We start from the raw sequence: 13,456 nt of genomic DNA, 5'->3' as shown, positions 1-13,456 counted from the left end.
TGGAAAAAAGTATATGACTAAGTAAAAGAGTTCTAAAAATCAGGGAGGAATTTTTCAGCAAATTTTAGGTTTATCTCTCTCCCGTTCCACATTCCCTCACCTAGTGAACAGATGAATGTGCAGAGTCAGGAGAACCAGCCCGACTCTGGCGCTATGCAAGCAGCCCTGCCATCCATGCCCCTTACTCAGAGCCCCTGCTCCTTCACCGCTTGCTAGCCATCGTGTTTGGAGCAGATGGCCACAAGAGAAGGGCTATTCATTCATGCAGGAGACTCTGCCTGCTCAGCAGGCCTCAGGGAGGCCTTGCTGCCATCTGACGAAGTGCTGCCTGTCCTGTGAGCATCTCCATGGTTTCCAGCTCTCTTTTGGGCTACTCTCACTGCCACCCCTTCTCTTTCCCAGCCCCTGTCCCAAACCCAGGTCTCCAGTCCTTTCTTCTCCATCCCCCTGACTCCCACTTCCTTAATCCCCAGACAGGCAGCAGCTGCCCAGCCTCATCACAGCAAAATCCCACAAAGTCACAAGCCTCATGGGGCATGTGAGTGCTAAAGGCCACCAGTTCTTCACAGGATTAGACCCTTATTTCTCTCCTGCACTCTGATAATTGTTCTTTAGGAGGATTCCCTGAGACACCAATACGGTGTCAGGGTTACAGAGCTGGGAGGTCAACATGCTTTAGTGGAGTACACCATTGCCTTTCAAAGTCTTCTCGGTTCCTCAGTCAGGAGAGTGTTGTTTCATCCCTTATCTGTTTAGTGTTCTTTTCTTTTTTTTTTTTTTAATGTGTCCGTGTGACAAAATTAGTTTGGCTGATACAGAAGTGATAGTTTAGCCACTGGGGGAATTCTCAGGTTCTGTGTGGTTTAGTACCTCTGGTAAGTGCAATGTGCATGTACGTGTTATGAGGAGAGTAGGTCAAAAGGCTTATCCTTATTTAAACAGCTTATCTCCATCTTTTAACTCTTCAGTGCAGCTAGTCAAAGACTGTGCAACGCAAGTATGCAAGAACCTGTGCTCTGTACTCCTCCTCCACCCTGTGTCCCCTCCTCTGCCTCCTGCCCTGGTCCAGGATGGGCATGGCTCAGCCACCTCTTCCTTTCCATGACACATCCCAGGAGGGAGGAAAGGACTCACAGCTGGTCAGGAAAAATTTCCCCGTTTCCCGAACCTGGCTGTTATTTTGGCAACACAGCCCTGTCTGCCAGAAGCCTCTGCACTCCCACTGGAGAAGCTGACCTCACCCTATGCCAGCCCTAACTCATTGTAAGTCCACCCATACATTGAGGTGAAAATCACAGCCACTTTCACTGTGTCTGTAGGACATACAGGGAAACCCATTTGAACTGTTGAAGGACTGAAAACACAGTAAGTCATTTAATCAGAGATTTAACCACGGAAGAGCTATTGTTTTGCTGGGTTGGCCTTGCGGAGTAAAAGTAATGGCTCATACTTGGCCCAAGTGTGTATTTATGTCCAAGAGTCATTGCCAGAGATTTCAAGGAAGTTAGAAATGCATGACAGGGGCCCTTGTGTCACTTTAAATATCTGCATGTTTCATGGCTGGCTTCTTCCTTCCCTGAGACTTCTGTTTGGAAAAGCTTTTGCTTTGCTTTCAGTTGTGTTTGTGGGTTTTCTTCAGCTCAGGAGAAGCAGTGGGAGGAATCTGTCTCTCTCTGTCTACATTGTTTTTGTCTCTAAAGCCATTATTTGTAATCTTCCCTCCCCAACAAATCCCAGGGAGCCAATATTGCTTAAAACTTACACTGCTGAGGCTTGTGCTGCATTTCTCTTACCTAGGAAACTGTACTGACAGCATATCCAGCGACTATGGCGATGGGCACCTAGCTAAAGCCAAACTGAAAGAATTAGAGACCAAACCTCACCAACCTCAGCCTCCAGCTCCACCTCCCATGCTCATCTCAGGGATCAGACCAGCCAGGGATTTCAAATTGCAGGAGTCCTTCAGTTATAAGGATGTCAATGTTGTCACTTGATCATAGCTGTACAAACATTTCAGTGGAGAGCAGAGTCACAGTGTGGGATGAGGTGGCCTGAAATGACTCCTTGGCCCCCTAGAAAAACAATCAGTGAGGTTTTCCACTCACACCAGTCCCAGCCAGATGGGAAGGCACTCATTCACTGGAATTACTCTTGGTTGTATTTTTTAGATGAAAGAAAAGCCCTGTGTCATTTTTATTTCCTTTTCTCTTAAAGCTGAGGCCATTCTAAAGGGTATCCTGAAGAGGCATGAGGCTTTGCTAGGGGAGAGAGGAGAATGAGGACAGATTTCAGTTCATATCCCACAATACTCAAATTCATATTATTTATACAAAGACTTTTCCTTCCAGTTTCTACAGCTTCCTATTGTACTCTTTGTTGTGTTGGTTTTAATGAGGATGTTTTACATAAACTAGAGAAAATTATCTAAATTATTTGAGTATTACCTTTCAAATAAAATCAGAACAATTATTTGTCAAAGAATAACATGAAAAAAAAAGCATTTAAAAAGGATCAAAAACCACCACCAGAGAATACATCTAGGCTCTATTTTTGCATCTGTCATGAGTCTCATGTTTTTTTCTTTAAAGTCTTTTCTCTTGCATTTGGAAAATGATGTGAAAATAGAAAATATCTTCTGCTTACCTAAATATGTGTACTTACATATGATAGCTGGGAAGAGAAAGCGTGAAAGCCAAACCAGGACAGAGGGTTTTCCAGGCACTGGGGCAAGCTCCTGGCTCTCGCAGCAGTCCGCCAAGAGCAGAGGGCAGTCCCAGGCTAGGCAGGGGTGTACAGCCCCCATCTGCTGGGTGCCCACAATCTGCTCTGTCCTCAGCATAGCCTTTCCTTCTTTCACTCTGGTCAGTGTTTTCACAGCATTTATATTTATTTAGTGGCCTGTGGCAACTTTGCATGGTAGGGTGTTTGCTATCACGTGTTTGGCAGTCAGTCCTCTAAGTTTTGGGTGTTATCTTGACAGAGACCAGTGCATAGTGTCAATTTTGATCTGTTTGCGTTTCATTCTGTACAGAGGCGTTTGAATAGCACTCTCTGTTTATATCCTGTTGCCTAGGTGAGCTGGAGCTTTGGATGCAGATTGATCTGTTAGCTCACAGCGTGGGGGAAAAAATTGGAAGAGGTATTGATATGACATGAATGTGTTTACAAATCCTGGGTGAAGTTATGACTTAGCTGTAATTCTCATCTACACACAGTAGCGAGCGCAGTCCCAGGGACTGAGACGATTTCTGCAGTTCCAGCTTTGCCACCGATACAAAGTGGCTGTGCCGTACACCTTTTTCCTCTTTAACAGCCACCTTTCTCTCTCTGTGTGTGCCTAGTCCCATCTGGCTCTTGCAGCTTCTTCCCAGGGCAGAGAGGTTCACACAGAAATGGAGCGTGTCCCTCACCATCGGTTCCCATGATGCTGAGAGAGCCCAGGCAGGAGGCAGGAGCTGCCTGCAGAGGTAGAATCTCTGCCATCGCTGACCCTGCACAGATTTCCACCTCACCCTGGTCTCCTTCAGGGACTTACCAAGATCAGCATGTTTAAATGCAGTGATGGGTGCCGGGTTCCCACCAGATCCCATCTCCTCCCATTCCACCTGATCAGCAGATGCTTACGGTGTGCAAGAAGGGGCACTTTGGAAAGAACGGGCTTTGATCTCTCTTCTTTGATCTCCTCCTGTCTGCACAGCTTCTCCCTCTCTGCAAACGTTCTTTGAAACTCTTCAGCAGAAAATGCAAAGGACTTTTCTCTGTTGCGGTCCACCCAGGAGGAATGCAACCAGGTCTCCATCAAGCTATGCAAATCATGAGCTGTTGCTGGAGTTGCATCAGGCAGGGGCTATGGCAGGAGCTGCCATTTGGAAACAGAGATCCAGCCCTGGCACTGACCTGTTCCGAGGTGGCCATGCCAGATAGGCCCTGCCCACCAGCATGGTCCCCACCTGCCTGCTCACCACAGTGGGTTTTGTTGCCCAGGTTTGCAGGCTAGTGGCCCACACAGCTAATTAGTAGAGAGGGACTCAACTGCTGGATCCAGACACATCATCCAATGCTCACATTTTCCGAAATATTCAAACTGCTTCAGGACACTCTGTCTTATCCAGCCTTGGAAGCTCCCAGTGTTGATTCTTTCCTCCCAAAAACACTAGTGATTAGGGCAAGGCACAGTTCACTTAGTTGCATTTATCCTGTGCTGAAAAATAAATCAACCACTTTCTTCATTCTTCTTATTTCCTTGCAAAGACTAATCCTTCCTTGATTTCAGGTACAAGAAATGAGAAATCAACAGAAGTCATGGCAAGACTGAACTACACTAAATGATTAAGAAGAGCCAAGGGAGATCTCACCCATACAATCATAGAATCATAGAATCATCGAATGGTTAGAGTTGGAAGGGACCTTCAAAGGTCATTTAGTCCAACCCCCCTGCAAGGAGCAGGGACACCCCCGACTAGATCAGGTTGCTCAGAGCCTCACCCAGCCTGGCCTTGAACGTTTCCAGGGATGGGGCCTCCACCACCTCTCTGGGCAACCTGTTCCAGTGTTCCACCACATTCATTGTAAAAAATTTTTACCTTGTATCTAGTCTGAATCTACCCGCTTTTAGTTTAAAACCATTACCCCTTGTCCTATTGTAACAGGCCATACTGAAAAGTTTGTCCTCATCTTTCTTATAGGCCCGCTTTAAGTGTTGAAAGGCTGCAATAAGGTCTCCCCAGAGGCTACTGTTCTCCAGGCTGAACAGCCCCAGCTCTCTCAGCCAGTCCTCATAGGAGAGGTGCTCCAGCCCTCTGATCATTTTTGTGGCCCTCCTCTGGACTCGCTCCAACAGGTCCATGTCTCTCTATGTAGATAGTGGATATGTAATTCAGATGTCCAAAACTGACCATGTGAATGACACAAAAACACCTTCATTGTAAGCTGTCTAAATTAAATAAGACACATTCCACTTGAAGGTATCCAAAATGTTGCCATTAGGACACTAACTAGCTCTCGAAGAGATTGTTTCACACATACAGGTTAGGAATCTTGCAGGCAGACACAAGGTGGGGAGCAAGAGTTCTCTGTGTAGCTCTGTGATGTCTACAAGATCATTATTAACTTTAAACTAATACACTATCTGTGACAATGAAATGTATGTTTTGTATTTTCTTATCCCAAATTTGTACCCCCTACAAACCAGAGTTCCTGCCACAGCAAAGGCCCCAGCAGTTAATAGCAGATAAATACGCTGGACCATAGAAGCTCATCTGGAGGAAATCATGGCAAAGGCACTTTGCTGCTTAGGTCCTTTCAAAGATCAGTTATTCCATTCAAGCTTTTCTGAAAATTTTCACTCAGTGACCGTCACACTGCTGTCAACACCATGCACCACAGTCTAATGGCTTTCCTTAGGCTAATGAAAAGTTTGCCTGCAAGGTGGAAAAAGATCTATAGAAATTGTTAAATTACATCTCTCTAAGGTACTTGGACTGGTAATATTTAACTGATGGTGACAACAGCTGGTGCAGTGCACGGTGTCGGAGTGTTCGCTCAAGGCAGTCTCACGTGCCACAATGACACACCACATATTTAGCAGTCTCTGAAGGTTTTGAGCACTGCATGTTACTGGTGTCCTTCTCTCCTGCCAGGGATTAGCCATGCTGATGCTCGGCAGCCGGGAAAATCTCCTGGCTTCAGTGTGAACTGGATTGTGGGGAATGCCGACTTGGAGGTTATCAACGCCACAACGGGGAAGAGAACCTGTGGAAGTCCCTCACGACTCTGCAAGCACATGTTCTTCTCTCGGTGGGCAAAGCTTCATGGCAGGGTAGGTCTGATGCACTGACAGGGAACTGCCGCCAGCCCTAGGTGGGCTAGTCGTTACCTCAGAGTCAACCCTGTTTTAGTAATCTCATGATAAAGCTGCAGCCTCCACAGGTGTCCTGTGTCCCTCCTGCTAGGGCCTGGGAGAGGATCAGGAGCTGAGAGCCTGCAAGGTCAGCTGTGAGATCTGAGAGGCCAGAGAAAGCCAAGGGCAGGAACCCATGCAGGTTTGAAGAGGAGATGGGTGTTCTGGCTGATGGAGCCATGCTCAGATAAGCATTCAAAAGCCAAGAGAGTGTTAAGTGTCAATACAAGGACAACTGAGTAATTTTTTATGCATCTCACTCCACGTATCCCTTTAACTCTAAGGAGAGTATTCAACTCACTAAGTCTAAGAGGCCCAAGGGAAGTATTTCTCATCACCTTGGAGGTATCTGCCTCACTTCATTGTTCCACACGGGTTTAGACTCCCAATCTAAACTGCTCTCAGTCTCACCCTGGTTAGCTGACTAAAGCAGGTGCTATGGGTTGCCCATTTCTCTCCTCTTCCCCACTCTCCTGAAGGTGTTGATAAATCCATAGAGCAATACAGCTGCTCCTCACAGAGCAAATGGCCAGCTGCTGAAGGGTCTCCAATTTCATTACACTCAGCAGCAGTACAATTTAATGGCATTAAAACTACAGGTTGTACTTAAATAAAATGGCCACCACCCCTTGGCAGCTCTGCTTTCTCCAGCAACGATGGCCATGGACTCCCTTGTTTGAAATGGCACCAAAGTCAACCTGCCCTCGCACTTCACTTCCTACAGGCAGGAGACAGCAGGACAGATGGATGGCCAAAAAGCTACAGAGTGGAGGTTAGGGATGTAGGACATGTAGGAAGAAGCTTGATGTGGAATAAGGAAATTTTCGTCTCATTGTTCCTCGTTCTGGAGTCACCATTTCTCTGCTTGCCTGACCCTTCAAGGAGGTGCTGGGGGAGAAAACGACACAGATACCAAGGTGATGAGCCTGACCCCACCACTTCCAGGAGAAGCAGCCGGGAAAATGCAAAGTGTCTCTTCAGCCTACCTACTTTCACTGCTAGAATATTAATTTGCTATAAGGAGGCTTGTCAAGAATTGTCCTACCTTCTCCCAAAATGGAGGGCTCCTCACAGGAACAAACTCAGGCCCTGGGATAGGCTATGGCCAGGACTGTGGCCAGGAGAGCTGGACTGCACCTGGATGGCACCAGGGATGGGACTGGGGAGTAACTCATGGCTGAGCAGGGCACTTTGCTTTTGACAAAACAAAACATTTGATAACATCATCAGTGTCCTCCTCTGGGGAACAAAGGGGCAGCTGGAGGAAAGCCACCGCCAGCCAGGCCAGCTTGTGGCCCATTGACACCTGAGCTGGCAGCATCACCCTCCCTTGCTGGCTGGGCCAGTACACCCTGCGGTGTGCCAGTGCCACCCGGACCCGAGCAGCTCGTTTCAGACTGTGCATTCGCCTTTTCCTTTAATTTATCTTTCAGCATCTCTCCTTTTTAGAGAGAAGGGAAAGTGTTGTTTGCTCTCCAAGGCCATGTTTTGAGGGTGCTTTTTCCTACAGATTGCTATTTCCCTGGCTTGTAAGCGTTGGACTTTCACCCCTAAAGCATTTTCCAAACTTCAGTTTCTTTCATATCATGTCACAGCCTCACTGCTGGTCCGGCCCTGTTAAGACTTGGGCAGGTCAGAGGAGGTTGTTGGTTTAGTCCTTACGCAAAGTGAAGGGTGCTTGCTCCCATGCGTGTGCTCCAGGCGATGAGAGTCAGTGGACGTGCATTGCTGTCTCCCAAGGCAGCTCCCGGCGTGCAGCTCCAGTGCCCCGGCAGAGCGCTTGGTTTTCCTGCACCAGCATGAAGTTTGATGCCTGATTTCTGCCGTGTCCTGGGCAGATTTCACATCATCTCCTACAATGACACATTAAAGAGAGAAAACTGGGCTAAACTTAGAACATTCTTTAAACATCCTGAGAAAGGACTTTTTCCCTTTTTTTTTTTCCTAAAAATCATCTTAACTGAGAAGTAGGGTTTTGCCTTTGTAAAACACACCAAGATTTGCTACTGCTTACGCCCACTCCAAGGCAAAGCTCTTTACTCCGTTCCTCTTCACACTGGCTCGAAACCATGTCGCAGGCATTTATTGCCTCCCTGTTTTTTTGATGTTAAACCACAAGCAAACACACAAAGCAGAGTGATTGTTTGTCTGTTGCTTATGAAATGTAGACAGAAAGATTATACAGCTACTGAAGCCTCCTGTTTCTTTTGGCTCGTTGGACAATTTTTTTTAATTATTATTTTATATTTTTTCCCCTTCTCTGATTTTTGTTCTGCAGCTGAGCACACGAACACCAGGCCATGGAGACATGCCATCAGTGTACAGCGAGGCAAAGCTGGTGGCTCAGACATACCAGTCTGTCAAGCAGCAGCTGTTTAAAGCATTTCAGAAAGCCGGTCTGGGCACCTGGGTGAAGAAACCCCCAGAGCAAGATCAGTTCCTACTAACTGTGTAAATCACTTGACACCTTTGCTACGTGACCGGATCAGAACAGCTGGAGAGAAGGCTGGACGGGACACATGAGCCGAGAGAATCAAAGCAGTTTGAGATTTAATAGCAACCTCCATGGGAATATTTGCTTTTAATTCTGTATTGGAAATACATAAATAGAAATGTGTCTGATGCACTGAACTCAACTTTAGAAAACTGCTTTTTCATGATCCTTTCCCAAGAATGCACCTGCCCAAATTATAACGCCACCCCCACAAAGATTCTGCTTTTCATTTTTTATTGCTGTTGGTTATTACTGATTTGAGGCATTAGCAAGCCACCTATCTGATCCACCACAGAGTTTGTTTTTCCTCACACAGTCAGTGCGAGGGTTGTCACTGAATAATGGAAAATAGGGAGCAAAGATGGAAGTACCCCAGGCACATGGCGTGACAGCAGGTCTCAGAGCATCCATAATCATCCATGTCTAACCTCTATGCAAAAAAACCATCCTGTTAGCTGCCTGAATCTGTGAAAAAGAATTTAGACCTCAAAGATATGCAGCATTTTTAAACTCCGTTTTCCACTGCTGGCTCTGAGCACAAAGCCAGGCATCAGGATTCCCTTGGTTTTTGCATTTACTCCCTCTGACGCCTTGGGCAAACCACTTCCCACTGAATCTTCAAATCTGGCCACAAGTTTTCCATGCTGCACATTTTAATTATCCAGACCCAGTTCATCACACAGGCCGTTTAGACACCTGCCAGGATGCAGATGCTCTTCAAGCCCTGTGCTACCTGCAGAGGTGCATGGCTCTGCAGGGGCTGCTGGTGAAGGCCAGTGTGACGATGGAGGCAGCACTGAAGCTTCAGGGAGCTGCCTAAAAATCAGGCAGGCTGGAGCCAGGACCCAAAGCCTCAGATTTCAAAGCCTGTGAGGATCCGCAGCTCAGAATGAAGCAGGTGTGAGCTCAGGATGCTCCGTACATCTAAAGTTGCTGGGCTGGGTAGCCACAGCTAGGACATCCCAAACTAGAGAGCACATTTGATACTTCTTTCCTGCCTCAGTTTCTCCATCTGTCAAATGGGGATAATAATACTTACCTGCTTCATTTCTAAGGAGCTTGGCAGGAACGACGTGCTCTGATCCTGTGCAATAGTGTAAGCCAGTTCCTGTCACCCTTGCAGCAAGTTTTACCTCCCCACACAGTCCAATTGGCATACGTGCAGCAGATGCAACTATAGGCTCGGGTAAGGCCTTGCTCAGTGTAAGAGCTTTCAGATTCCAGCTCTGCGTAAATGCCAAGTATTGTTGTTATTATTCTTCATGTTCATCTGCAGTTTGAAAAGCAGGTGGGGTTTTTCAGTTAGGAGGCGAGTAGCACCCAAGAGTTAAATATTTTCTTCATAACTGAGGCTGAGTCTGGTATTGTCTCATCCCAAACTTCATCAGAATGCAGGAGATACAGTCATGGGAGAACCGAGTTTTTACAGTCCCACTGCAGAACCAGCCTTCAAACACCCTCTACATTTCTTTCCATTTTTGGTTTTTTAAATGACAGGATTTGCGGGTATATAACTACTGTTTTCTTTTTATTCCTGTTATTCTCTTTAAATCTGTATATAACATGCTGCTACTGATTTGTGATAATTGTCCTGGTATTTTCTCAGAACTGTCAAGCTGAGTTACCTTTCAAACAACACAAGGCTCATATTTTTCCATGTAATTTCCTTTACGCGGGAAACTGTTCCTATCAATAACGATAGATGCTCTTTGTATAGGGTTTATCATGTTTGGAGAGCCATATACAGTAAATACATTGTTTATTGATGCCCACAATAGAATAGCTATGGTATTTTGATGAGATTTTATTTTTAGATTATAAACTACAAGATGTATCTATAGTGTCTTGTATAAAAAGAATTGTGATAAACTAGAATTTTTAAATTAGATAAAACAAAGCTCTCCCCTTCCAGAAACCTTTTCAGCAAAATAAGACATTCCATATTAACTACCAAAAATATTTAAAAAAATCTTTAGAGTAGAAATAGTTAAAAAAAATAATAAAAAAAAAACAACAACCTGAGATGTTTCAATAATGGAAACAGTTTGTGGCAACCACATTGTCAATACTTTGACCACTTTGTCAGCTCTTCTGATTAATGTTCAGAATATTTTTGGCACTGTGCGGAGCTTCCCAGTACCTCCACAGGGTCCGATCCTCTAACACAGCTGTCACTGGTGCAGATCTCCAGTGTGATCTGGGCAGCAAAGGCACCCGGAGGGGCAGCGAGTGGCCAGGGGGTCAGATCCATGAGTGGAGGTGCAGGAGGAGCTGTGAGTGACACTGGCAGTGGTGGTCCCAGGGGCTCCGGCTGCTACAACTGAGGGAGAGAAACTGCAGGGCAACCAGAGAGGAGGGCAAGGTTTCTCACGCAGAGATGCACAGGGCAGGGAGAAGCAGTGTCTTCTACTCTTCCTCTCCAACTTACTCTTTATCTAGCACACAAGAGACCTCAACGGCTCCTCCTTACATCTCTCTGCCCTCATCCATCCTCCTCCACTCCTGGCATGACATCAGCTCAACTAATACATATAGCTCCTCAGGCCGGTGTTGCAGCTACTGTGACAACAAAACACCATGCTTGGTTATTTTTAAGGACAAAAAGAAAAGTGTGGTGGGATTGAATTATCCTTTGTTGCAAGAAATACTTAAATGGAATCCTGGATTCAGCTGCCAGAACAAATTCAGTAGTGGGGACCAAACCAGGTCCCCACTGCAAGTGGACATCAGTTGGTGTCACTGAAGGCAATGGAGTTGCACCTGCTTGCACTATAGTTGAGTATGACCTTAAACGTCTACTTCTTCTCGTTACGTGCAGCGATAGAGTGCGACGGGACCACATCCCAGAAGCACACATGACCTACATGCAGCATTTCCTGAAGCAAAGGAAAAATTGCTCAGTAGTAATTCTTTAGTGAAGATTCTGTACATAACACGCATGAGTGAATGGCAATACTGTACTAATGGATGTACATTTGTAATATTTGTAAAAAAAAAAAAGAAACAAAAAAAGACAACAAAAGAAAATAAATCTGAATTTACATATGTGAATTTGCTGCTAAGTTCTGTAAATTGCACTTCAGTGATACCTGATAAGTGAATGTTTCTGTTAAGTGAATAAAATGCCAAGTAAAATTGTTCTTTCACTGTTTGTTGACCCTTTTTCACTGTGGCTTAGCGACTGATTTGAATGTGCTCCAAAATGCTAGCATGTATTTTTACACACAACTACTGTAGATCTACAGACAACTTGTTCATATGCAGTTTGGATTTGATGCGTGGTAGGAATCACACACTTGTACTGAGAGATGGACATGCTCGCTCGTGTAGAAGAAGCCATACAGGGACACAGTCTTATCCTGGAAGAAGAGCGAACAGGGTCCGTCTCTGATTTGATCCTTCCAGGTTACTCTCAAAGATCTTTCTTAATAAAAATTAAATATGTTTTTGTAAACTCACACTGCATGGCACTTGCTGTATAAAGCTGCTTAAGAAAACTAAAACGATGAACAAAAAGGTCAGCACATCTCTGCAGATTTCTTCCTGATTGGGAGAGCGGCTTTTGTTTATTCTTGCTGTAAACTACCAGTACTCAGCTACAGCAGACTAAAGTCCCCCTGAGCCCAAAGGATGCTGTCCACACAAAGGTTCAGCATGCGTTATCCTATGAGCAGGACCTGGTGCCCCCCGCAGAGGGGCTCTGGAAGGGACATGCTGAGCCCAGCCCCGGTGCAGATGCAGGGAACCAGCACGGCTTTGGCCGTGAAGGGCAAAGGGTGGAGGTGAGGAGGTCCCTTCCCAGCAGCCTGGCAGCTCCTCAGCCCACTCCTGGGCAGTTTTGCCACGGCTGAGTTCACAGCAGGATGCTCCCAGCCTGTTTCCTCCTCTAAAAGTAGCTGCTACTGCCCGACCATGGCAGACACCGTGACACGATTTGGCTGCTGAAAACAACTACAAAGCAGTCATTAGGGTAAATTATATGGATGGATTCTGTGTTTAATCTCATTAAGTTTAAAGGCTAAATACCAGAACCGCATTTAAAACTTTACAGGCATACACCCCAGCATCGTTAGGCACAGTTATTTCTTTTCCAACTGCATATTGGAAAAACAACAACATAAAACATGAACAAGCTGATATATCGACTAATAGAGGGCTTCAGAGAAGTGCCTGTTTCTCAAATAAAATAAATAAGTCCTTCTGCTGCCGTTAAACCTTGATAGCTGTGCTTGTGTGTTGAAGAATGAAATAGCAATGTAAGAGCTCTTTAAGCCTTTTGATTCATTACCATTGTGTATACTTTCCAGCCCTGAGACCTGATTATTTTGTCTGGTTTCAACTTGATCATGTGGATACACCAGTTTAGCTGGAAATCTGGGTGAAGGCAGAGAAAATCTGAGATTTTTTAAGGGGTAGTGAGAGTCTGTTTGGATGGAAAAAAAAATCGAAAACAAAACAACACAAAGATGTACAAGCACACGCATAAATACAGAAACATGTGTGGTTTCTCAGTACTCCAAGGCCTCCTGAATAAATAATGTGGCCTTGGAGAAAGGGGATTAATAATCATTGCCTTTTCAGCAATGCAATAGTTCTGCTCAAATGCTTCATTCAATTTGGCTTTCCCGGTAATTAAATCCTCTATTAGAGAAGTTTATGTTCTATTTTATCAACTTCCTTTGCAATACAGAATTACTTCCACTAGACCATTAAAGTCTTGTTCTGCCGTGGAGAGGAAAAGGTCCTGTTCATTCTCCTCTGGCCCTGAACAGATGCCTTCACAGTCTATACTGCCATGAAACGATCCAAATCAAGAGACAATAAGCTCCTTCCTTTAGACCCAGCATTACCAAAACAACCTCTTCCAAAGGAAAATAAAGATATGAAGAATGGCACATACTGTCGGGTCTGACTGGTTCCTGATGGACTAACTGATACCTACCCCTCCTTCTCTTGTGACCTCAAAGTCATGCTTAGGTGTTAGCACAGGCTATATTTGACATATCATGAAGGGTCATGGGGGGACAGGCAAGTATCATAATCACTAGAAAGTCAGGCACTCA

At 45.4% G+C, this 13,456-nt stretch overlaps 1 protein-coding gene across 2 annotated transcripts in view; it reads left to right on the top strand.

The window, feature by feature from the left end:
* The window catches only part of ADARB2 (adenosine deaminase RNA specific B2 (inactive)), a 320,892-nt gene extending 309,337 nt beyond the window's left edge, over nt 1–11,555 (top strand). For both annotated transcript variants that reach the window (XM_086741923.1, XM_086741922.1), the window contains 2 exons: nt 5,640–5,818; nt 8,178–11,555. In XM_086741923.1, coding sequence (XP_086598049.1) covers nt 5,640–5,818; nt 8,178–8,354 — 356 coding nt within the window. In that variant the 3' untranslated portion in view covers nt 8,355–11,555. The remainder of the gene's footprint in view (nt 1–5,639; nt 5,819–8,177) is intronic.
* The last annotated feature ends 1,901 nt before the right edge of the window (nt 11,556–13,456 follow it).

The sequence above is a fragment of the Chlamydotis macqueenii genome, chromosome 2 (genome assembly GCF_036417535.1).
Source record: "Chlamydotis macqueenii isolate bChlMac1 chromosome 2, bChlMac1.mat, whole genome shotgun sequence".
Lineage (NCBI taxonomy): Eukaryota > Metazoa > Chordata > Aves > Otidiformes > Otididae > Chlamydotis > Chlamydotis macqueenii.
This window is presented reverse-complemented; position numbering and strand designations above follow the sequence as displayed.